This window comes from Toxorhynchites rutilus, chromosome 2 (genome assembly GCF_029784135.1).
Source record: "Toxorhynchites rutilus septentrionalis strain SRP chromosome 2, ASM2978413v1, whole genome shotgun sequence".
NCBI lineage: Eukaryota > Metazoa > Arthropoda > Insecta > Diptera > Culicidae > Toxorhynchites > Toxorhynchites rutilus.
In genome coordinates, this window is record NC_073745.1 from 223629214 (window position 1) to 223652300 (window position 23087).

Here is a 23087-nt window from a genome sequence, read left to right on the forward strand (position 1 = left end):
TTGGCACTGACTTAGCTTTCAATTCAATTCAGTTCTTTGTTTTTAAAAGGCTTTAAACTTTGCAGTTCATTCGCCTCTAATACCAGGGACAGACATACAGCTGTACTTGCGTTGTACGTGTACAGCGTTGTACAGGTACCATCGTACCATGACAGACATACTTTGGTTGTACATTGTACCATATGTCAAACTGACAATCAGATATTTTTCCAATTTCCACCACATATTTCAATGAAAAAGGTTTTTATTTAGTGTCTAAACTATCCAACACAACAAAAAAGTTTCCAATCTGAGTTATTAACTTAAAAGAAAGTCAATGAAAAGAACGTTTATCAAGTGATTTGATTCTGCTTGTTCATGCTACCCACCACTAACCGTCTATGGCGCTGCGCACAGTACAACTGTAGCCATGTACAGCGGTAAAACAGGTCGGTACAGGTACAGCGATTGTACCGAGTTGCTTGCATGGTTCTAGCGCTGTACATGGTGACAGACATACAATTTTCGAAGTACAACGCAAGTACAGCTGTATGTCTGTCATAAGTATAAGACTCAGTTTTAAAAACGAATTCACTATATATCTCCGACCAAATACAGGGTGCCGTATAAGTCACGGAACCGATTTGCACAAAAAAATCGTATAAAAAATGTCTCACGATACAAAATCTTTATTCTCGAATAAGAAAAAGATAAGTCGACAACTGAACCGCTTAGGAACCAACACGCCCGATAGTTGCAGCGCGATCGATATGTTTTTTCCTTCAGAAAGCGTTGCGTGACTTATGCGTCACCCTGTACAGTTTTATGTTCATACCCCTCGGTGTACGTGAAGGACCCTTCAGTCTCACGACGCCTCTGATGCAAGAACAACACACGCAATAGTTGTCATAAACGTCATATCTGACTGGTTGATGAGAAAAGTGGACGAAAAATTGCATTCCGGTTTTGTCTACGTGTTTTTCTGTGTTACATTTCCAGAAGACGAAAAATAAATACGGTAAACTAGTTATTTCGGACCTGTGAATGTTATAATTACCTGTTGACAAACGTTAACTTTCTTATAGAGAGTCATGTATTAGAATTGCTTAGGTTTGTTTTGATCAGAGAATTAGTAACAGGGAAAACGGTGCACTTGTCAAAACATGAAAGCCACAATCGTTGCACTGCTGGCCCTTTGGGCACGGCTTGTATTGGGCGATGAGCACAATCACATTGTAAGCGCGTTTTGGTTTATTTCTCCTTTGATGTCTGCAATGTTTTCCGATGATTCTAGTACGAAGATCACGAAGAGGTGGTTCTATGGATGAATACGGTGGGACCGTATCACAATCGGCAGGAAACATACGCGTACTTCTCGCTACCGTTCTGCGTGGGGACTAAGCAGACTATCAATCACTACCATGAAACCATGAGCGAGGCCCTGCAGGGTGTGGAACTGGAGTTTAGTGGTTACGAGATTGATTTCAAAGGTGTGTACCGCAGTGGCAAGTGGCTGCCATTTTAATATTTTTAAAGTGTACTTATCGCTGGATTCTCACACAGATGACATCGCACCGACTGAAATTTGTATGGTGGAGTTGACTGAGAAAACGCACAAGGCCTTCGTGTATGCCGTGAAGAATCAGTACTGGTACCAGATGTACATTGATGATTTGCCCATTTGGGGTGTTGTTGGCAAGGAGGAGGATAAGAAATACTACATTTATACACACAAAAAGTTTGACGTAAGCTACAATGGGAAGCAAATTGTGGATGTGACACTGACGCCGGAGAAAAAGGAATTGCTCAAAGTTGGGGCCAAAATGAAGTTCACCTACGAAGTAAATTGGAAACCGAGCAATGTTAAATTTGAAGATCGCTTCGACAAATATTTGGATCCGAACTTTTTCCAACATCGCATCCATTGGTTCAGTATCTTTAATAGTTTTATGATGGTCATATTTCTGGTTGGATTGGTGTCTATGATTCTGATGAGAACACTACGGAAGGATTATGCCAGATACAGTAAGGATGAAGAAGCTGACGATATGGTGAATAGAAGCGAAGATAAATCAAATTGAACTCATATTTAAATCAATGCAAACTTTTAGGAACGAGATCTTGGGGATGAGTACGGATGGAAGCAGATTCACGGCGATGTGTTCAGATCTGCTTCAAACTCAATGCTCTTTTCTGCGCTGATTGGTGCTGGACATCAGCTCACGTCTGTTGTACTGTGTGTCATCACATTTGCTATCCTGGGAGAATTATACACCGAGTATGTTGACACTGATTCACGTTCAGTACCAACGGATATTAATTTGACACATTTCTAGGCGAGGAACCATGCTTTCAACTGCAATTTTTGTGTATGCCGCTACCTCTCCCATCAATGGTTATTTCGGAGGATCGCTGTACGCTCGGATGGGTGGAAAACAATGGATCAGACAAATGCTACTGTCTGCCTTCATTATTCCAGCCTTGGTTTGTGGAACGGCGTTTTTCATCAACTTCATCGCAATCTATTATCACGCGTCAAGGGCGATTCCTTTCGGAACGATGGTTAGAGAAAGCAACCTGATAAACGATATTTGACGTATAATGAATTTTGCAAAATATTACAGGTCGCTGTCACTTGCATCTGCATATTTGTGATCTTACCGCTAACGTTGATAGGCACAATCGTGGGTCGTAACCTTGACGGTCAACCAGATTATCCGTGCCGGGTGAATGCTGTCCCCAGACCCATCCCGGAGAAAAAATGGTTCATGGAGCCGGCTGTGATTATCCTGCTCGGAGGTGTGCTTCCGTTCGGGTCTATTTTTATTGAGATGTAAGAATTACAAGAACTTCTAGCTAAGAAGATGATTGAATGCATTCACGTTTGTCCCGCAGGTACTTCATTTTCACCTCGTTCTGGGCGTACAAGATATACTACGTGTATGGATTCATGCTGCTAGTGTTTCTGATTCTGATTATTGTGACAGTGTGCGTGACAATCGTATGTACGTACTTCCTGCTTAACGCCGAGGACTATCGATGGCAATGGACCAGCTTTATGTCGGCGGGTTCCACGGCGATTTATATCTACATCTATTCCTTCTATTATTTCTTCTTCAAAACGAAGTAAGTATGATTCTATTTTGTATGCCCACTTTGAATTGTGCCGGAACAGATTATTGACTAGTCGGATTTTCTATAACGGTTTGTCTATATATCAATCTGCTGCATACCCGATTTTGTTGGCACATATATTGGCAAGCGGTCGAACAATTTGCAAAACCACGTGTAACAAAACTTCCGACAAATCACATCCGGATTCAATCTGATTACACTGCATCAGTGTTCTAGATCTCGCTACTAGTACAAAATGCTACACCAAAGTTAATTTAGTATCTGTTCTAAATTTGTTATTTTCTCATAGCGTTAACTATACTAAAATGTGTTACAATCAATCTTCAGTCGATTTAAACTAATGAAAACGATTTCAGTCATCAAAATGGCTTCCGAACAACAGAAGCAGCACATAAAATTTCGCTCGCGCCTTGTTATAGCCCGAACTACTCGCTTATTTATTTATAATGATACTACATCCCATTGAGAGATTAGATATTCTTCACAATTTTTCGCCAATAATCCCGATCCATGGCTGCAGTTCTCCAACTCCCGGCTGCACCGATTCTTGCCAAGTCCTGCTCCACTTGGTTCAACCACCTCGCTCGCTGGGCTCCTCTCCTTCTTGTTCCTACCGGATTCGATGCGAACACCATCTTTGCAGGGCTGCTGTCCGGCATTCTTGTAACATGCCCTGCCCATCGCACTCGTCCAGCCTTGGCGACTTTCTGAATGCTGGGTTCGCCGTATAGTTGCGCCAGTTCGTGGTTCATTCTCCTTCTCCATACTCCGCTTTCCTGTACACCACTGTATATTGTTCTGAGCACTCGGCGTTCGAAAACTCCAAGCGCTTGTGAGTCATCTTCATGCATCGTCCATGCTTCGTGCCCATAGAGAACAACCGGTCGAATTAGGGATTTGTACATGGTACACTTCGTACGGGGTCGGAGTTTGTTGGACCTCAAGGATTTGCGGAGCCCATAGTAGGCTCGACATCCATTGACAATGCGTCTTCGAATTTCACGGCTGTTGTTGTTGTCAGTTGTTATCAACGAGCCAAGGTAGACAAATTCCTCTACCACCTCGAGCTCGTCGCCGTCGATCACAACACTACTACCAAGAAGAACTCTGTTGCGATCAGTCCCTCCTGCTAGCATGTATTTAGTCTTAGACGCATTGATCCCAAGCCCAATCAGCCCTGCTTCGTGTTTCAGTCGGGTATACAAGTCGGCTACCGTCGCATGTGTTCTTCCGATTATGTCCACGTCGTTGGTGAAGCAGATAAACCTTGTCGAAGTCCCCTGTGAGTCTCAAATGATTCCGACAACTCACCTGAGATCCGCACACTGCACCGCACACCGTTCATCGTTGCCTGAATCAGTCTTGTCAGCTTTCGGGGAAAGCCGTGTTCGTTCATGGTCCTCCATAGCTGTCGTCGGTCGATTGTATCATATGCGGCCTTGAAGTCGACGATGATGTGGTGTGTAGGGACCTGATACTCGCGGCACTTTTGGAGTATCTGCCGCAGTGTAAAAATCTGGTCCGTCGTCGAGCAACCGGGCATGAATCCGGCCTGATAACTTCCCACAAATCTACTTACTATTGGCGATAGGCGGCGGAAGAGGATCTGAGACAAAATTTTGTAGGCACCATTCAGGATTGTGATGGCACGATAGTTCCCACAATCCAACTTGTCGCCTTTTTTATAGATGGGGCAGATTACCCCGTCCTTCCACTCCTCCGGTAGCAGTTCTGTGTCCCAGATCCTGACTATCAACCGGTGCATACACTCTACAAGTTTTCTCGGCCCTCCCTTGAAGAGCTCCGCTACGAGGCCATCCTTACCAGCTGCTTTGTGGTTCTTGAGCTGATTAATGGCCTCCTTAACTTCACCCATCGTCGGGGGTGGTACGTCGTCGTTGTTCATTGCACCGGTGTAGTCCTCCTCAACGCCGTCTAGGTCTCCTGTCTGCGCGCTGTTCAGGTGTTCATCATAGTGCTGCTCCACCTTTCGATCACCTCGCGTTCGTTCGTCAAGATGCCTCCTTCCTTGTTTCTGCACATTTCGGCCCGCGGCACAAAGCCTTTGTGCGAGGCGTTTAGTTTCTTGAAGAACTTCCGCGATTCTCGAGAACGATAAAGCAGCTCCATCTCCTCACACTCTTTCTCTTCCAGGCGGCGCTTTTTTTTCCCGAAAGAGATGTGTTTGCTGCCTTCGTTTCAGTCTGTATCGTTCCACGTTTTGTCGAGTCGCTCGTTGCAGCATGGCTGCGCGTGCTGCATCCTTCTCGTTCAGGAGCGCTCGGCACTCGTCGTCAAACCATTCGTTGCGTTGGTTGGACCGTCATTGGGTATGAACAACGAGGAGTTGTTCATACCCAATGACGGTCTCTGCTGTGCTGCTAATTGCTGATTTTAAGGTGTTCCAGCATTCATCGAGGGGAACAGCATCCAGTTCGTCTACCCCCTGGTAACGCAGCTTCAAGACGCTGCGAATATGTTGCAGCAACGTTCGGCTCCTGTAGACGTCGTAAGTGGTACCGTGGTGAGCGCTGGTGTCTTATGTTATTGACGACTGACAGTTTAGAACGCAGTTTGACCATCACCAGGTAGTGGTCTGAATCGATGTTAGCGCCACGATAGGTTCTGACGTCGATGATATCCGAGAAGTGCCGACCGTCGATCAAAACGTGGTCAATTTGTGTTTCTGTTTGCTGTGGTGATCTCCAGGTGTAACGGTATTGGAGGCTGTGCTGGAAGAAGGTGCTACGTATGGCCATGTTCTTGGAGGCAGCGAAGTCGATAAGTCTTAGGCCGTTTCCGTTGGTTCGCTGATGGGCGCTGAACCTACCAATTACCGGTCTGAATTCCTCCTCCTGGCCGACCTGAGCATTCAAATCACCGATGACGATTTTGATGTCGTGTTTTGGGCAGCGATCGTATTCACGCTCTAGCTGCGCGTAGAATTCTTCTTTATCGTCATCGGTGCTAGCTAGATGGGGGCTGTGGACGTTGATAATGCTGATATTGAAGAAGTGGCCTCTCATCCTCAATCTGCACATTCTCTCATTGATCGGCCACCAACCAATCACCCGTTTTTGCATCTCCCCCATCACGATGAAAGCTGTACCCAGCTCGTGTGTGTTGCCGCAGCTCTGATAGATGGTATATCCACCATGGAACGATCGCACCATCGAACCTTTCCAGCACACCTCCTGCAGCGCTACGATGTTGAAATTGCGGGCTCTCAATATTTCCGAAAGAATTCGGGTACTCGCAAGAAAAATTGAGAGACTTGCAGTTCCATGTTCCGAGTTTCCAATCTCTAGTCCGTGTTCTTTGCGTGGGTCTAGTCCGATTGTCCTGTCTCGAATTTCTTTGTGAATTTTCCTGTACGTTTTATTTTTACGGATGGCTTGCAGGGCCTGCACCAACCCCCTGTCTCGCCGGAGGACCGTCGTGCACAGCTCTTTTTAGAGTCCCCGCTGGCACGAAGACAGTGATCAGCCGCCCCTAACATGGGGATCAGACGCTGTTTTGGGCCGCACTTCCATGGTGAACAGACGCTCGGATAGTCCCCCTTCCCTGTCAGCATACGACCAAGATCCCACCGGGGTTGGTTACCCGATCTTCACTATGGTTACTCGTACCCCAGCCGGCACCACGGGGAGGTAGGGATAGGAGTTACTGGACAGGAAGCTAAGGACCACGAATGGGGTCTATTTAATGCCTGCAGGTACGCGAAGTACCGATGGTACGCTTAGTCCAGTCATTTACCAACCGTGTTGGTGAAATTGTTAAAAATGGCCAAGTCAACTGTCACCAACGTAAGAAAAGTGTTCGGGTAATGTTTGCAGATACCCAGGAAGCCAATAGCTGCATCCCCAACCTCCGTTCGAGATGTCGCAAACAAGCTAGTAGTGCATCGAGCATAAAAACGAGTCAGACTGTCGACTTATAAGAAGGTAGTGACTCCAAATCGCGATGATAAACAGAGGCAGAAAGACGATCTGAGAAGCTTTACATCACGATGCTGGCGAAGTTCGATTGATGATGTACTACGAAAACTTCGTCAAGACTGTCTTCAAACAGCTTCCTGGGTAGATGTGTTATACGTTAGAGATATTTGATTCGACAGGCTATAAAGCTTAAAACATTTAGAATCATTGTTCATTTTATAGGAGCGGTAGTAGTAGGAGTATCTGAAATCTTCTGACAGTAAGATGTTTGGAAACTCTGTATCTTTCAACGGTGAAAATTTCACGTTGTTTTGAAAAAGTTTTACAGGGTGGAAACCGAGAGAAGAGATTTGTTTTTGAACACCAATATTAAAAATCGGGCGTGATCAAGTACTAAAATCGCGAAATCACTAAAAGTGGCTAAATCGACCTGAATGACGTGCTGAAACGTTTCCGTGTATGTAAAACAGTTGTTCGGACAATTAAGGCAAACCCGGGACTCCCGGACTAGGTCACCGTTATTAGTACAAGTCTAACTGAATTATCACTCGGAAAATCCGTATGCGAGAAGGTTATCGTAATTTTCTTGTCTGCTAACAATCAACCAGGATGTTGAAGCAAAATCTGGTGGTCAAAAGTTGCGCTCGAAAGTTGTACGACAAGGTTTTGACGAAACACGAAGGATGCATGCTGATGGATTCTAAAAAGCTCCCAGGTCTGAAATTCTATGAGCTCACTCCCAGAGGAGATGTCCCCGGAAAATTTAGGGTCGTTTTCGCTGATAAATTTGCCAGGGAGTTCTTAATTTAGCAAGCGATTTGCAGCTGTGGACAGAAAACCATGGTTCTCACAGCAAACAAGAAAATGGACTCGAAAATGTGTGGAAGAGTGCCTGTAGAAACGTCTCATTCCGTTTATAATTATCCGTTTTTAAAAAGTTTTAAAAAGTGCTGCCAAAACGAGTATACTCGTCCTACTTTAAAATAATATAACACTAGCTGACCCGGCAAACTTCGTCTTGCCCAAAATTCATTTTTCGTTATCTCATTCACGTTTTTTTACTAAGCGCAAGTTCATGAGTCCAATCGCAGAACTGTTCATTGATTGATCTTCTAATCTACCCTTTAAAATTACCTTCTACTATAAAAATCCGAGTACTTCTACCAAAGCTCGTCATTATAATATCAGATTATTTTCAGACAAAATTCTCGTTCAAGATTTTTCAACCAAATGTTTCTCCGTTGCATGGAATAAATGATTGATACAGAAAATATGATAAAATAAAGACAGCCCTAGATCAAACAATTCCTTTCTCGAGTTTTGCTCATATCAACACATTCGGCGAACCATTTTCGTTTATATACATAGAAGAAGATATAGGAGTGCGTTTTATCACAATTCCACTTTCGAACAAAGATCAATTTCGTTATCGCAAACATCAAATGGACTAACAACGCTTGTCACTATGTAATTGTAAAAAAGAATGTAGAAAATTTTCCGAATTTCGAATTTTCCCATTTTCCTTCAGAGTTTCCCGAAAATTTTCAATTGTCATGTTTGGTTGGAAAATATGTATTATTTTTATGGAACCTCCTCTCCATTCCAGAGGAACGAGGGATGTCATACCATCATAGAAACATTTCACGTACCAAAAACCCTCACATCCCAAATGTGGCTCCATTTGTTTGATTAGTTCTCGAGTTATGCAAAAGTTTGTGTTTCATTTGTATGGCAGCCCCCCTTTAGAGAGGGGGGAGGAGTGTCGAACTGCCATAGAAACGTTTAGCGGTCCCTAAAACCTGTAGATGATGAGTTTGATTCTATTTGTTTGATTAGTTCTCGAGTTACTCAGCCCTCTCCCCCCACCCCCTTTTAGAGAGGGGAAAGGAGTGTCAAACCACCATAAAAACATGTATTGCTCCCTAAACCTACATATGCCACATTTGGTTCCATTTGTATGGCAGTCCCACCCAAGAGAGGGGGGAGGAGTATCTGACCACCATAGAATCATTTATTGTACCTTAAAACCTCAACATGCCAAATTTCGTTTCATTTGCTTGATTAATCCTCGAATAATACAGAAATTGGTGTTTCATTTGTATGGCAGTCCCACCCAAGTGAGGGAGAGGAGTGTCTAACAACCGTAAAAAAATTTACTGCACCCCAAAACCTCCGCATGCCAAATTTGGTTTCATTTGCGCGATTAATTCTCGAGTAATATATAAATTTGTGTTTCATTTGTATGGCGGGGGCTGCCCTTAAGAGATGTGGGAGGAGTATCTAACCACCATAGAATCATTTATTATACAGGCAAACCTGTTTTTGCGCGGTTGCTTTTTATGCGATTTCTCATTTGTGTGACTGTTTAGGTGCGATTTTATTATTTGTGCGATTGCTTTGTGTGATTCAAGATCCGATGTCATAATAAAATCGCACAAAAAGAGTCGCGCAAACGAGAAATCACGCAAAAAAGGACCGCACAAAACCAGGTTTGCCTGTATCCTAAAACCTCCACATGTCAATTTTCATTTCACTTGCTTGATTAGTTCTCGAGTAATACAGAAATTTGTGTTTCATTTGTATGGCAGCTCCCCCTTGGAGAGGAGGGTGGAGTGTCTAACCACCGTGAAAACATTCACTCCACATGCCAAATTTGGTTCCATTTGCGTTATCAATTCTCGAGTAATGCAGAAATTTGTGTTTCATTTGTATGGCAGTCCCCCTTAGAGAGGGGGGAGGGGTCTCGAACTATTATAAGAACCTTCCCCGACCCCAAAAACCTCTACATACCAATTTTCATGTCGATCGGTTCAGTAGTTTCCAAGTCCATAAGAATCAGACAGACAGACATCACTCCATTTTTATATAAATAGATAGATGCAGCCTTTTGAATTGTGCACTCGTGGCCGAGTGGTTAGCGTCTCACACTATCATGCCGGGTGTTCGGGTTCGATTCCCGTTCTGGCCGGGGGATTTTTCGTCAGAGAAATTTCCTTCGACTTGCACTGTGGTCACGCGTATTCTAGAGCTTGCCCCTCGGATTACATTCAAGGCGTTTTATTCGGCTTAAGAAATCTCAACTAAGTATTAATGAATGACGCTAGTTAATGCATACGTTGAGACGGCAAAAGTTCCACAGGGAACGTTAACGCCATTCAAGAAGAAGGCTTTTGAATTAGCATTTTTTGTGGCCACAAATATAAATATAAATATAAATATAAATATAAATATAAATATAAATATAAATATAAATATAAATATAAATATAAATATAAATATAAATATAAATATAAATATAAATATAAATATAAATATAAATATAAATGGTTTGTGGCGAATCCTATAAATATCTTGGATTCCGACAGCTCACCAGGATTCGCCACTCCGACATCAAGACGGAGCTGCGAGACAAGTTCTTGAGTCGAGTGAACTGTGTCCTGAGGACTTTCCTCAACGCGGGGAACAAGGTACGCGCGATCAACACATTCGCGGTTCCCCTGCTGACCTTCAGTTTTGGTGTAGTCAAATGGAGCAAAACTGACCTAGAGGACCTTGAGAGGAGGATGAGGAAAGCATTTAAAGAGGCCGGAATGCACCATCCTCAATCGGCACTGGAGAGAGTTTCACTGCCACGCAAAGAAGGGGGTCTTGGAATAGTCGACATATCTGCACTGTGTGTTGCCCAGGTACGACAACTGCGCGAGTACTTCGCAGAACGCGCCAACCAAAACGCGCTATACCGGGCTGTCTGCGCCGCCGACAGAGGATACAGCGCTCTGCACTTGGCGCAAGCGGAGTACCAACTCAACTGCAATCTGCAGACAGTGGAGGAGAAGATTGCAGCTTGGAAGCAGAAGGCAGTGCATGGTGCCCACCCCCATCAACTGGACCGGCCACACGTCGACAAGGCCGCATCTAATCTGTGGCTAACGCGTGGTGAACTCTCTTCAGTAGTAGAAGCCGACATGTTAGCCATCCAGGACAGGATAATGCCGACGAGAAACTGCAGGCGGTACGTCTGGCATCAAGACGTTGATGACATTTGCCGGATGTGCCATCAACCAGGTGAAAACATAGAGCACATTATGGGAGGCTGTCCCGTTTTGGCCAACGCAGCCTACACCGAGCGCCACAACAACGTGGCCCGTATTGTTCATCGACAACTGGCGCTCCAATGTGCTCTACTGGAAGACAACGTACCAAACTACCGGTACCTGCCTGCACCTGTCCTGGAAAATGACCGTTTCAAGCTGTACTGGGATCGCACTGTTCTGACCGACCTCTCGATCCACCACAACCGCCCAGATATAATGGTTTACGACAAGAGCGACCGCAAAGTCACCATCATCGATGTCGCTATTCCACTGAACCAGAATCTGGAGGAGACCCACGGTCGCAAAATCTGCAAGTACCGACCATTGGCCGTGGAGCTCAAGGAACTGTGGGGGCTAAGGGAGGTCCCAAGAATTGTTCCAGTCGTTCTCTCTGGAACTGGAATTATCCCGAAGACACTTCTGGAAGCGCTAAAGGTGTTGAACATCGAGAAGGAATTGGCCGGCATCCAAAAGTCGGTCATCCTTAGCACCTGCGCGATTGTCCGACAATTCCTCGGTCAGGACTAAAACAGCACGAGCATGCAGATACGTGCATTCCGCAGAGCCTAGTCCCCCTTTGGCATTCAGAAGCCCGGGGGCAGGTGAAAATTCTGGCTAGGTTCGCCTAGTTAAGAAGTGAGATAAGTCTGCTATAAATATAAATATAAATATAAATATAAATATAAATATAAATATAAATATAAATATAAATATAAATATAAATATAAATATAAATATAAATATAAATATAAATATAAATATAAATATAAATATAAATATAAATATAAATATAAATATAAATATAAATATAAATATAAATATAAATATAAATATAAATATAAATATAAATATAAATATAAATAAAAAACTTGAAAAAAAACTACAAATAATTTTTTCTACAAAAATCATACTTTATTTCTTATAAAGAATGGTCTTTCACGCAAAAATCAACTTCTTCGTGTATTTATAACAACATTTTCTAGCAACTAAACCACTTATAATACCTTATCTTCATGAAAGGATTACATAATGGAGGCTTATCAGGACAACTCGGACAGTAATATCGAGTCTCCTTTCGAATGTTTTTCGTTGCACAAACTCTGCTGAGGCACTGTAATCGATAATAGCGAATTTTTAAATGTTGCCAATTTACAGAATGTTGTGTCTCGTTTTATTGCACTTTCATTATTTTATTCATCTGCGTGATTTATTATTTGTTTTTCTACTAAATCGTACGCAAATACGAAAAAGGATATCGAGTCCCTTTCCTTCCCATTGCCAACGACGAGTATACTCGTACTTGGTTTTCTGCTTGTAAATGATTATGTATGATAATATATGTGCTCTTACCAAGAAATCACAGGATTTTGGTAAATAATAACACTCAAAATATAAATGGAAATGGGAATGATTTCATACAGTTTGGGCTTGGGACATGGTTTAACAGAGTGCATCGACTGACTGCTCTCAGTATTGTGTTGGATCCAAAGTTTTTCTTTTAATTTGCTGTACGTATCAATTATCTCGCATGTGAACCTTGAACTCGATTGTATTTATAAAATATCTAAAAGTTTCACAAATCCACGATGTCATCGCACTCTTTATGAACATAACCAGATTGATTTCAACTTCTTAACGCGATACGATACACAAAGCGATATTATGTTCCTTCTAATAGGAATTAAATGCAAACTCCAAAAAGTCGGTTGAGTCGGATGTCAGAGTCGACTTTCGTTATCGTGATCGGATTTTTTTACGCGTTCGTACCGTTTATACTAAACACAGCCTAACACAAGATCAGCAGACGCAGAAGAATTCGCCGACTCATCGCCACTTAACAAATGGCAGAGGATGGGGGATCTCCGGATATGGAGAGATCTGACATTGAAACCAATGACTCTTCTTTGTTTGACAAAAGGAACAGAAAAGGCACTCAAATGCGTTCCGTCATCCCAAGATATTGGTTCTGGGGACAAGTCAACTCCAGCCTCCCTTTGAAAAAAACGCTCAAAAACCTCTCCACCCCCAAGTAACGCTCTCTTACTTCTTCGATCTCGTCTTTACCCTATGTTGTCTCCGCTTCCACTTTTGCGTTCCCTCTGTTGTCTCCGCTGTGCGTGTCAAGGTCTATCCAGAAGCTGCATCTGTAACTGACCCGTGGGTTGTTTCCACCCGGTTGAACCTGATGAAAAAGTTCTCAACGTCAAGCAGATCATAAAAGTTCTGGTAGGGTTAGGGTTAGACCAAACAAACGACGAGTTTTCGTAGCTGACGTGAAGTATAGTGTTTTCAATGTGGCAAGTTTTCAAATTAGGAGCGTGATGTTCAAGACATGACCATATTGTCAACGTAGGATCACGAATTTATTATATTCCATTGGATTATTTATCACTTTGGATTTTATTTGAGAAGGTACAAATTGTGAGAATTCACCTTTGGTAGAAATTTTTGGTTATTGAACTTTCTTGTTTTTGGCTTCAAACATTTCAACTACATTTTCGAATTATTCAATAGTCGTTTCAACAAAATTATAATTATCTTTACTGTAATGAATGCATAGAAAGATTTCCAATGCGACGTTAGAAATCTCCTTTTGACGATTGTCAAAATCTGAAACTGCTGCCAGCTCTGAACAGTTTCCTTTGAAGGAAAAAAAAGTATGGTCACGTCCTCAGGCTCATTTTACTCTTTTATTTTATTTTTTTAGTTACTTTTTCTAATTTCGTCTTGATAACGTAATGGTGAAAACGTTGAGGCTACCGGTACGAAGCCCATAGTCTAAATGCTGGCCAGTGGATCGCAAAGCCGGCTTATTGCGCTAACACGTCATATAATTATTGTGGTGTTTTTGCCGTTCTGCAAATTGGCTTTCCTCGAGAATTGACCTCTATTCCCTTTTCTTTTCTTCCTCAACGATGTCCGAAGGTAGAATTCTCTTTTTGCTCTCCTTTTATATAACATTTCAGCTCCAGGATCGAAAAAAAATAAATTTAACTTGCTGGAACACCTCCCGGATAAAGCAAAACATCACTTCTCGCGTAACTTTTGAAAAAGCCATATGTAACATTTGCGTTAACTCGAGAAAAACGAAGCTGAAGATCGATACATTGTTCCGCGAACTGTTTTAAAGACATCGATCTTTATCACTACTTGCACCCCCAGCATTCAATAATAACTCTAAAAAAACAATCGTAACTGTTGTTTCTCGATTTAAGTTTAAAGTTGATATACGGAAAATGGTTTGACCGCGTTTGTACATTGGAAAAATTACGTTGCATGATAAAAATTTGAAAATAACTACTGAACAACAATCCAAATAATTCGTTGAATTGCGCTAAAAGCGATAAGAACACCCGTATGAAACAAAAACTCCAAATGACTGAAGTGTAATTGTGTGATTAGATAAATTGATAATTGTGTTCAGTATTGGTAATTATCTTATATTACATTGGTGAGTTTTTTTCTTCTTTATTTCATCCATACATAACACAGGAGCATCTCGTATAGGATCACAGAGGGCGGTTTTCATCATATCTCGTTCCACTTCGGTATTTTTTATCTGATACGTACCATCCAACGACTGTGCACCATCCTTCTGTCATCATCACTCGGTAAACACTGGTGGAGTGAACAAACAATACCCAACAACCAAACAAAACGGCCCTTTTCGGGGCCACCAATTAATTATCATAGAGTTTAACGATGTAATTTTTCAAACATATCCAAAATCAACAGATAGCCTAACGGAATCCTACGTCAACTATGCGGTCGTGTCTCGGACACAACTCTCCTGTGTCTTTTTTAGAAATCAAGATAGCTTACGTCTAATAAGTCTAATAACCAGTGTTGGTGATTGATGAGAGAATCGACGAAAGCATCCAACTTTTTTTAAGTATGTGAAAACAGCTTCTTCAATCAATGTGTTGGTCTCGCATCACACGATACCACTCAGTGAGTGAACGAATCCGAACATGTGGTAGACCAATTTATTCTGTCTCGTGAGTTGAAGGAACAGCAGTTCTGTCGGCCAATGATTCACTCCTTATCGATCGGATTTGTGTGCGGATGAGACAGAGAAGGATCGCCAAGCGATAATTTTCCCGTGAATGCACTCATTTGAACAATTATCATACCGACAACATGCGTTTGAGGGGCAAATGCACCAAATGTCTGTATATAGTGATGCATATCGTACAAACATTTTTTTATAAGCAGGGATTTGTAATATGGCTAATTGTATATGCAATAAAAGATGTCCAGTTTTGTGAATGCTTGTGGCACAGTAGTTTGTTTTCGAAGAATAGCAACATTAAAGGAAATTAGAAAACCGCCAACAGGTAACTTTTAACGACAAAAAATGGTAAGGGGTTGTATCTAGGACACGACCGCATATTTTCGACGTGGAACTACGCAGTTATATTATGCAATCCACTTGTTTACCACTTCGAATATTATTTTAGAATGCATCGAAATTTTGCAATAGATTATGTTCTTCGTAACAAGTAAATTTGATGAACGTCCTTTTACGTTTGATATGATGCCTAGGACTACGAACATATTTGAACGGAAGAATTGTCAAACGATCATTGTATTTTACATTTCCCTCTGAAATTATTGCACATCTCGTGTTTACGTTGGTCTCGAACCGCGAAAGTTCAATCACCTCTAATATCTGAAATGACGATTTTCCCAGGCTTCTCAGTTTAAAGATACGTTTTAGGGAAACATATTCTGTTCTGCACAACGACAAGCGAGTACAAAAGTACTCAACCCCAAAAAAATACCCCCGACTTGCATCATGTATTTGCAAAGCGGATTTCCCCAGGCACATTGATTTTGAAGTCCGTGTTAGGGAAACACAGTTCGGTGGGAACAAAAAATACCTCCGACTTGCATGTATATTTGCAAAGCGGATTTCCACAGGTACATCGATTTTGAATATCTTTCCGATCTATTAAGAAATGTTCGAGTTATAAGCATTTGAAATACGGGTAGGGCTAGCTCACAAATCGGCATAACAAATATCTGGGAAAAAGGAAATTCTTCCAGTTTTCATGATTTTAAACCGTTTAGAGAATAGCGAACTGTAATGTATAGCATATCAAACAAATCTTAGAGAATTTCCGATTCGATTGGTATGCGAATCATCAGAATTCGTTCACAGTGAAAATAGTTATTAACGTTAACATTATTTCATAAAAACGTGACCTGTTTTCTCATTTGGCACCCTTGTTGAAAGACGTAGTTCTACGTCAAAAATCAGGACCACACGGCTAACGTAATGAAGAAAACATCGAATAAAAAAAGTCTGGTGCATGCGAATATGCACACAGATGTCATATGAAATTGATAGCAAGAATTTTTCTGTTTTCTAGATGGTTAATATGAACCAGTTTTCGCATAGAATGTTCCTATTTTATAATAAAATAGGAATAAATGAGGTTCTAATATAAATCCGAAAGAACATTTCACACAATCAAATAACGTTGCGTTCCAGATTGTGTCCACTAAACAATCTGAAAACGTCATTCATTTTAAGGACCATTATGTCTTGTATCCTAATTCACTCGCTCAAACGGTCTCCCAGACCGATAATCAATAATTTTGTTTTGAGCAGGGTGAATTAAATGACTTTAAAAACTGAGTGAAGAACTGAGAGAAACTGAACACATATTTTCTGGAGTTTCTTTATTCAATTATATCTTTTCTCTAAATAAATACCAATAATTTTAATACTAGTCGAGAAAGAGTAAGTACGGACTAAGAGTCGGACGCAATTATCCCTAAACTCGATTATCCGGAGCATTTTGTTTTTGATGTTTTTTGTCAAAATTTTTGTTAATTTGTTAATATACTTTAGAAATATGATTATTTGAACAAAATTGAAGGAGAGGGCTGGAAAAGGGGCTGTTCCATACAACTAGTTTCGATTATCCGCAGTAGATTTATATACGTTGGAATTTCCAAATTTAAGGGGGTAGTATACTATAAACAACATAAAAAGTATGTGATTTTCGCGATTTTTTTCAACGAGAAATAAACATTATTATGATTAATCAGATATCACAGTTTTATTAGGTACATATTACACAACAAACAAAAAAAATTGTGTCAATTATACTGTCCTCTGAATAGCCGGTTTGTTGAACCCTTGCAACCAAAACCTTGTAAACTGGTGGGAGTTCTACAAGTTTTTCTAGTGGACCGATTTCAACCAATGATTTATTTAGATAATCTGATTTCATTTTTCAAAATATCAAAAGAAAATCCTACGTACGATGACAGGAAATTTAGTGGAGAATCTGGGAAATCCAATTTCATCAAAATCGGATGGACCATTCCGGAGGTAGAACTCCCACTAGTTTGCTAAACTTAGTTTCGAGAAGAACGAGTTTTAAATTTTGGATCCACACTCTTACGCAAAAACTTAGGTCCACTAATTGGCTTGTAACTTTGGAACGAACCATCGGTCACCTGGGATAAAAACTACAGTAAAGTAGACATCCCAGAGAAAATTTTAGGCCAGATATTTTTTTTTATTTTTTCAAGTTTTCATAGCGTACTACCCCCTTAAATGAATACATCGATTTAATATTTAAACATACCTAAAGGGTGTGTCACATCAAATTGCATCACGAAAAAAACGCTGTAGAAATTTAATTTTTAGGAATTATATCTTCAGCTTTCGCTTATAATCAGATAAGAGTGTATAGATCACGTTGGCCATGCTTCACTGTCAATTTTTCGTAAATTTGGAAAAATGTCGTCGAACGAAAAAGAGTGTCGTGAATTAATCCTGCGCACTCATTTCGAGAATCCGGAGTTGTCCGGAGTAGAGAAATATTGGGCGATTATGAAGCAGGCCCTCCGGAAGAACCCAAAAGTTGTCAAATCGGAGGCGGACTTCAAGAGAAAATGGATTTCTGTTAAAAAAAAACTACAACCTGACGTTGTACAGAACCTTATGGACGGGGTAAAGAGGAAGGTGCGAGAATACGGGCTTGGGCTCGAAGTATGAATAAAAAGAAAATGCCAAAAGTTGTTTAATAGTTTTTATTTTACTGTCTAAAATTTTCAAAAGGATCGGTCTACTGGGCGAATTTTTACAGCGTTTTTTCCGTGATGCAATTTGATGTGACACACCCTTTAATATGATAATTTAATGAAACATGGATGTAGTTAGGATGACCAGGGTCTGTTTCGAATGTTTTAATTCGGTTATCCACAGTGCATCATATATAATATGATCATTCGAATAATCACGAATGTAGTAAGAAAAAGAAAAAGTTGGGGTAGAAGTATTGAGATTGTGGCAAAGAATACAAAATAAGTGATAAATCTTTGAATCCGCTTGAATAGTCCTTTGATTTATTGGATTCTCAAAAGATGTCTATTTAGCATCTTCCTTGGGTATTTTACGGTTTCCGAAAACTGAAACTTTGACGGCTGTGCGATACTATTAAATAAAGTCCGATTGAGCTGAAATTTTGCATAGAGTATTTTTTCTACGTTTTGCAGGTATTGTCCTGGTCAATAAATTTCTGCAGAATCGAAAGTATGCGTTCTTTTACAACCGACAACGGTATATCAGCATTTTCCATGACTTCACAATGGAATCAACCGGTACCTCGTCCCAAGCCTCGGTTACATAAAACGTAGCATCCCTAATGTTGATTCGCTCAACTATGTCATTGAACTCGTCTCGGCTCCTGGATGCCAAGCATTTGCTTGTAGTTGGACTTGATCATTTGAATAATATTTTGGTCCATGAGATGTAACAATGCGATGAACTTTTTTTTCGAATTTCAAAACATCACTCCTCCCCCCAGAGGGCGCTAGTCAATTTCTGGCTAAGATACTGCAGTATACAAATAAGTCAGTGCAAACCATAGTTATTTTACGTTTATCGTGAGATTTTCTTTCAAATTTTTTTATGATTCGATTATCCGGAAAATTCGATCATCCGGAGTGAAAATAATATCAACATTCCGGATAATCGAGTCCGACCTGTACTACGATAACTCACGATAACTTTTGGGAATGTTTCGAACATACAAACTATATTTCAAATACACAACCAACAAACAAAACGTTCAATTTTGAAAAAAAAAGATTTATTTTGTGTTGATGAGAAATTATTGATTTTTTTTTTCTAATATCTGGTATCCGGCCGGATAGCAAATATTGGCTGGTTAGGCCGGATACCGGATAGTTACCGGATATCCGTTTTTTTCTAGTCGAGGGTGAGCAGTCTGAGGAACTGATCATCCATTACAGACCATTGGACAAAACGATTTGTTCAAACATTTGATGTTTTTGCGAAAGCCATCAAAGTCCAGCATGGATCCAACCAGGTTACAAAACTAGAGGAACGAGATCTAGCTTCATGAGGATGCATCGTATGCCTTTTCGAAATTTACAACAAACCAGCCTAATCAGCAAGTAATCAACAATCCATCCCCTCTCAGATGATGCATACACACGCTACTAATGATAAATCATTGATTTTTTTTTACAGTTATCTCAAAAGTTTATTTCAAGAAGTGTGATCTTTTGACCAATAGACTGCGAACTTGTGCCCCCACTATTGGACAAAAGTTCGCATTTGACAATTTGTGTTATAATAAATATTAGACAAGCAAAACTCGAAGTATTTATAGATTCCGTTTCGAAGGTTATATATAGTTACTTTTTGGTAAGCAAGCTGAACCCTATTGGCTTTTCTTTTGAAAGTTATTCCACGACAACTATTAACTATTATCGATGCCCACTGCGCATCGTAAAGTATCATCTCAATTTACTTGTTCTACTACTTGTATATTTTTTTTGCCTTGCGATTGATTTCTTTTCTGAGAGCGACACAAATCTATCGCAAAGCGATTCGATCCGAAGCTTCGAGGCTTAGCACCCAATCGAATAATAACTAATAACTAATAACTTCCTCTGTGAGAAACATTTGAATTTTTCTGTACGTCTGTTCTGTTTTCTTTGGCAAGCATAGACAAGCATAAACATAGCTTCAACTTTTGGGGAAGCCCTCATGCCATATCACTCAAGTATCTTTGGGTTCGTTACAAATGTTTGGTACTCCAAACGAAGATGAAAAGGGCCAGTAGTTCTACTCAATTATCATTTAGTTTTGTCTCAAAACATAATTCAATGGTCTGGGCTTTATTCGGGACTTTATTCGCAATATTTATTGGATTTATGTCCAATTACTAGTCGTTAGACGCGCTAGTCGTTCATATCAACTTTGTCGGTACCAAGAATTTGTTTACAAGTCCCAACTCTATATTTTCTGCAAAGCTATCGATCTCTGTTTCAGATTACCAATATTGTCCCAGTCCTTGAAATCCCTTTCTCTTCCAAAAGAAAATATCTCACCCTGCAATACCCGAGTCATCGGCGAGTATTAGGTTTCTCATCCACTTAACCATGATATGGAGTGAAAATGTAAATGTTTAACCGATTAGAGCTTGGGACCTTAAATACAAAGGTCGAGCATTTAATAGAAAATTTGGAAAAAAAATCTACAAACTGAACAACTCATTTTCTATAAAGGGTGTGTCACATCAAATTGCATCACGGAAAAAACGCTGTAGAAATTTAATTTTTAGGAATTATATCTTCAGCTTTCGCTTATAATCAGATAAGAGTGTATAGATCACGTTGGCCATGCTTCACTGTCAATTTTTCGTAAATTTGGAAAAATGTCGTCGAACGAAAAAGAGCGTCGTGAATTAATCCTGTGCACTCATTTCGAGAATCCGGAGTTGTCACATCGGGACATCGGTAAGATGCTGGGAATCGTCCAATCCATGGTCAGCAGAGTACTAAAACGATACTTCGAGAACCTAACCATCGACCGGAAGGTGAAGAACGGCAAAAATGGATGCTCCGTCAGTGAAAAAGATCACAAGCGCGTAGTTAAGCAGTTTAGACGTGATCCGAGAAGTTCGGTCCGGGATGTCGCCAATAAGCTGAATTTGTCAAGTTCATTCGTCCAGCGGACCAAGCAGCGGGAGGGCCTGCGTACATACAAGGTTCAGAAGGCTCCTAACCGCGACGAAAGGCAAAACATGGTGGGGAAGACGCGAGCCCGGAAGCTGTACACCGAAATGCTGACGAAGCCGCATTGCCTGATAATGGACGACGAAACCTACGTCAAAGCGGACTTTTGTCAGCTGCCGAGCCTGTTGTTCTTCTCCGCAGAGGACAAATTCAGCGTTCCGGAGGAGATTCGCAAGCAGAAACTATCCAAGTTTGCCAAAAAGTACATGGTGTGGCAAGCGATCTGCTCTTGCGGAAAACGGAGCGCCCCCTTCGTGATGACCGGCACGGTAAACGGGCAGGTTTACCTTAAAGAGTGCCCACAGAAGCGCTTACTACCACTATTGAAGCAGCACGAGGGCCCGACCATCTTCTGGCCGGATCTCGCTTCGTGCCACTATTCAAAGGACGTGTTGGAGTGGTACGAAGCCAACGGGGTCACCTTCGTGCCAAAGGAAATGAACCCGCCCAACGCGCCGGAGCTTCGCCCAATAGAGAAATACTGGGCGATTATGAAGCAGGCCCTCCGGAAGAACCCAAAAGTTGTCAAATCGGAGGTGGACTTCAAGAGAAAATGGATTTCTGTTCAAAAAAAAACTACAACCTGACGTTGTACAGAACCTTATGGACGGGGTAAAGAGGAAGGTGCGAGCATACGGGCTTGGGCTCGAAGTATGAATAAAACGGTAACGGTATTGAATTAAAGAGACTTTAAACTCAGAGAGTTCATTCGTCTCTATATGAATAAAAAGAAAATGCCAAAAGTTGTTTAATAGTTTTTATTTTACTGTCTAAAATTTTCAAAAGGATCGGTCTACTGGGCGAATTTCTACAGCGTTCTTTCCGTGATGCAATTTGATGTGACACCTTTATTATGCAATTAATAAAATATTAACCTTTTAGCAGTAGGATGTTACATTCTTTTTTAAGGAATTTAAACAGATTTTTGTCATTGTTTTGCCGCAAAGTACTAACTTTTGTGAAGTTTTCTGCTCTTATTCAATTCTTTCTTTTTGTTTCTTTTAACCTTCCCTACAGGATGTACGGACTTTTCCAGACGTCTTTCTACTTCGGCTACATGGCGTTATTCTCGGGCGCCCTCGGGATCATCTGCGGTACTGTTGGCTACATCGGAACGAACATTTTCGTGCGGAAAATTTACTCCAATGTGAAAATTGACTAATCTGCTAGCCCGCAGCGACAACAGACGACTACACACTACCCTATACTAGATGGCGCCTTTATAACAGATCATCTCTTTATTGTTTTCATTTTTAAAACCATTAGTTATTAGCAACAAAAAACGATGATAAATAAAACAAAACAGCATAAGGCCCTTCTTAAACAGCAATCACGAGTAAAGGAAGCAAAAGGGAACATGTATTCTGACGTTAAAGTGAACAATGATTATACATTTCTGTGTTTTAAGCATAAGTTACATTAATGGTAAACGAATGGAAAGTTATATTGTTTAAGCGGAGTGCTCGTATGGAGTTATACAACTTCGAGGGAGAACTCTAATAATACTAAACCGATTGCATAAATAGCTACTGACGACGACCCCCTTATATATAGTCGTATAATCGGTTGAAAAGCACAGATACAAAAGAAATTTAGGGTTCGCAGCAGCAGTAATAACGATAGAAAAGAAAGCAGTTCGTATAAATAGAAAAAAAAACAGTTGTATTCTCATGAAGCTTCTTCTGTATGTGCTACTACAAACGACAGTTTTTATTTGAGTAACCATGAATGATTAAAACTGATGAATGAGAATGAATTGCGTATGAGTTAGTATGAGATGGTGTTTTAACGGAGATCGCTTACGAAAGAAATTCAAGTATCTATGTTCCGTTCCTACGAAACTTCGCAGCAAATTCGATGTGGTATCCCT

At 40.8% G+C, this 23087-nt stretch overlaps 1 protein-coding gene across 1 annotated transcript; it reads left to right on the top strand.

The window, feature by feature from the left end:
* The first annotated feature begins 860 nt into the window (after positions 1-860).
* LOC129769582 (transmembrane 9 superfamily member 3) lies at positions 861-22990 on the top strand. The gene is made up of 9 exons (XM_055771943.1): positions 861-997; positions 1065-1214; positions 1274-1469; positions 1543-2030; positions 2091-2257; positions 2316-2541; positions 2604-2812; positions 2875-3105; positions 22235-22990. The coding sequence occupies exons 2-9, from the start codon at positions 1143-1145 to the stop codon at positions 22377-22379; spliced, it is 1734 nt and encodes a 577-aa protein (XP_055627918.1). The 5' UTR covers positions 861-997; positions 1065-1142; the 3' UTR covers positions 22380-22990.
* The last annotated feature ends 97 nt before the right edge of the window (positions 22991-23087 follow it).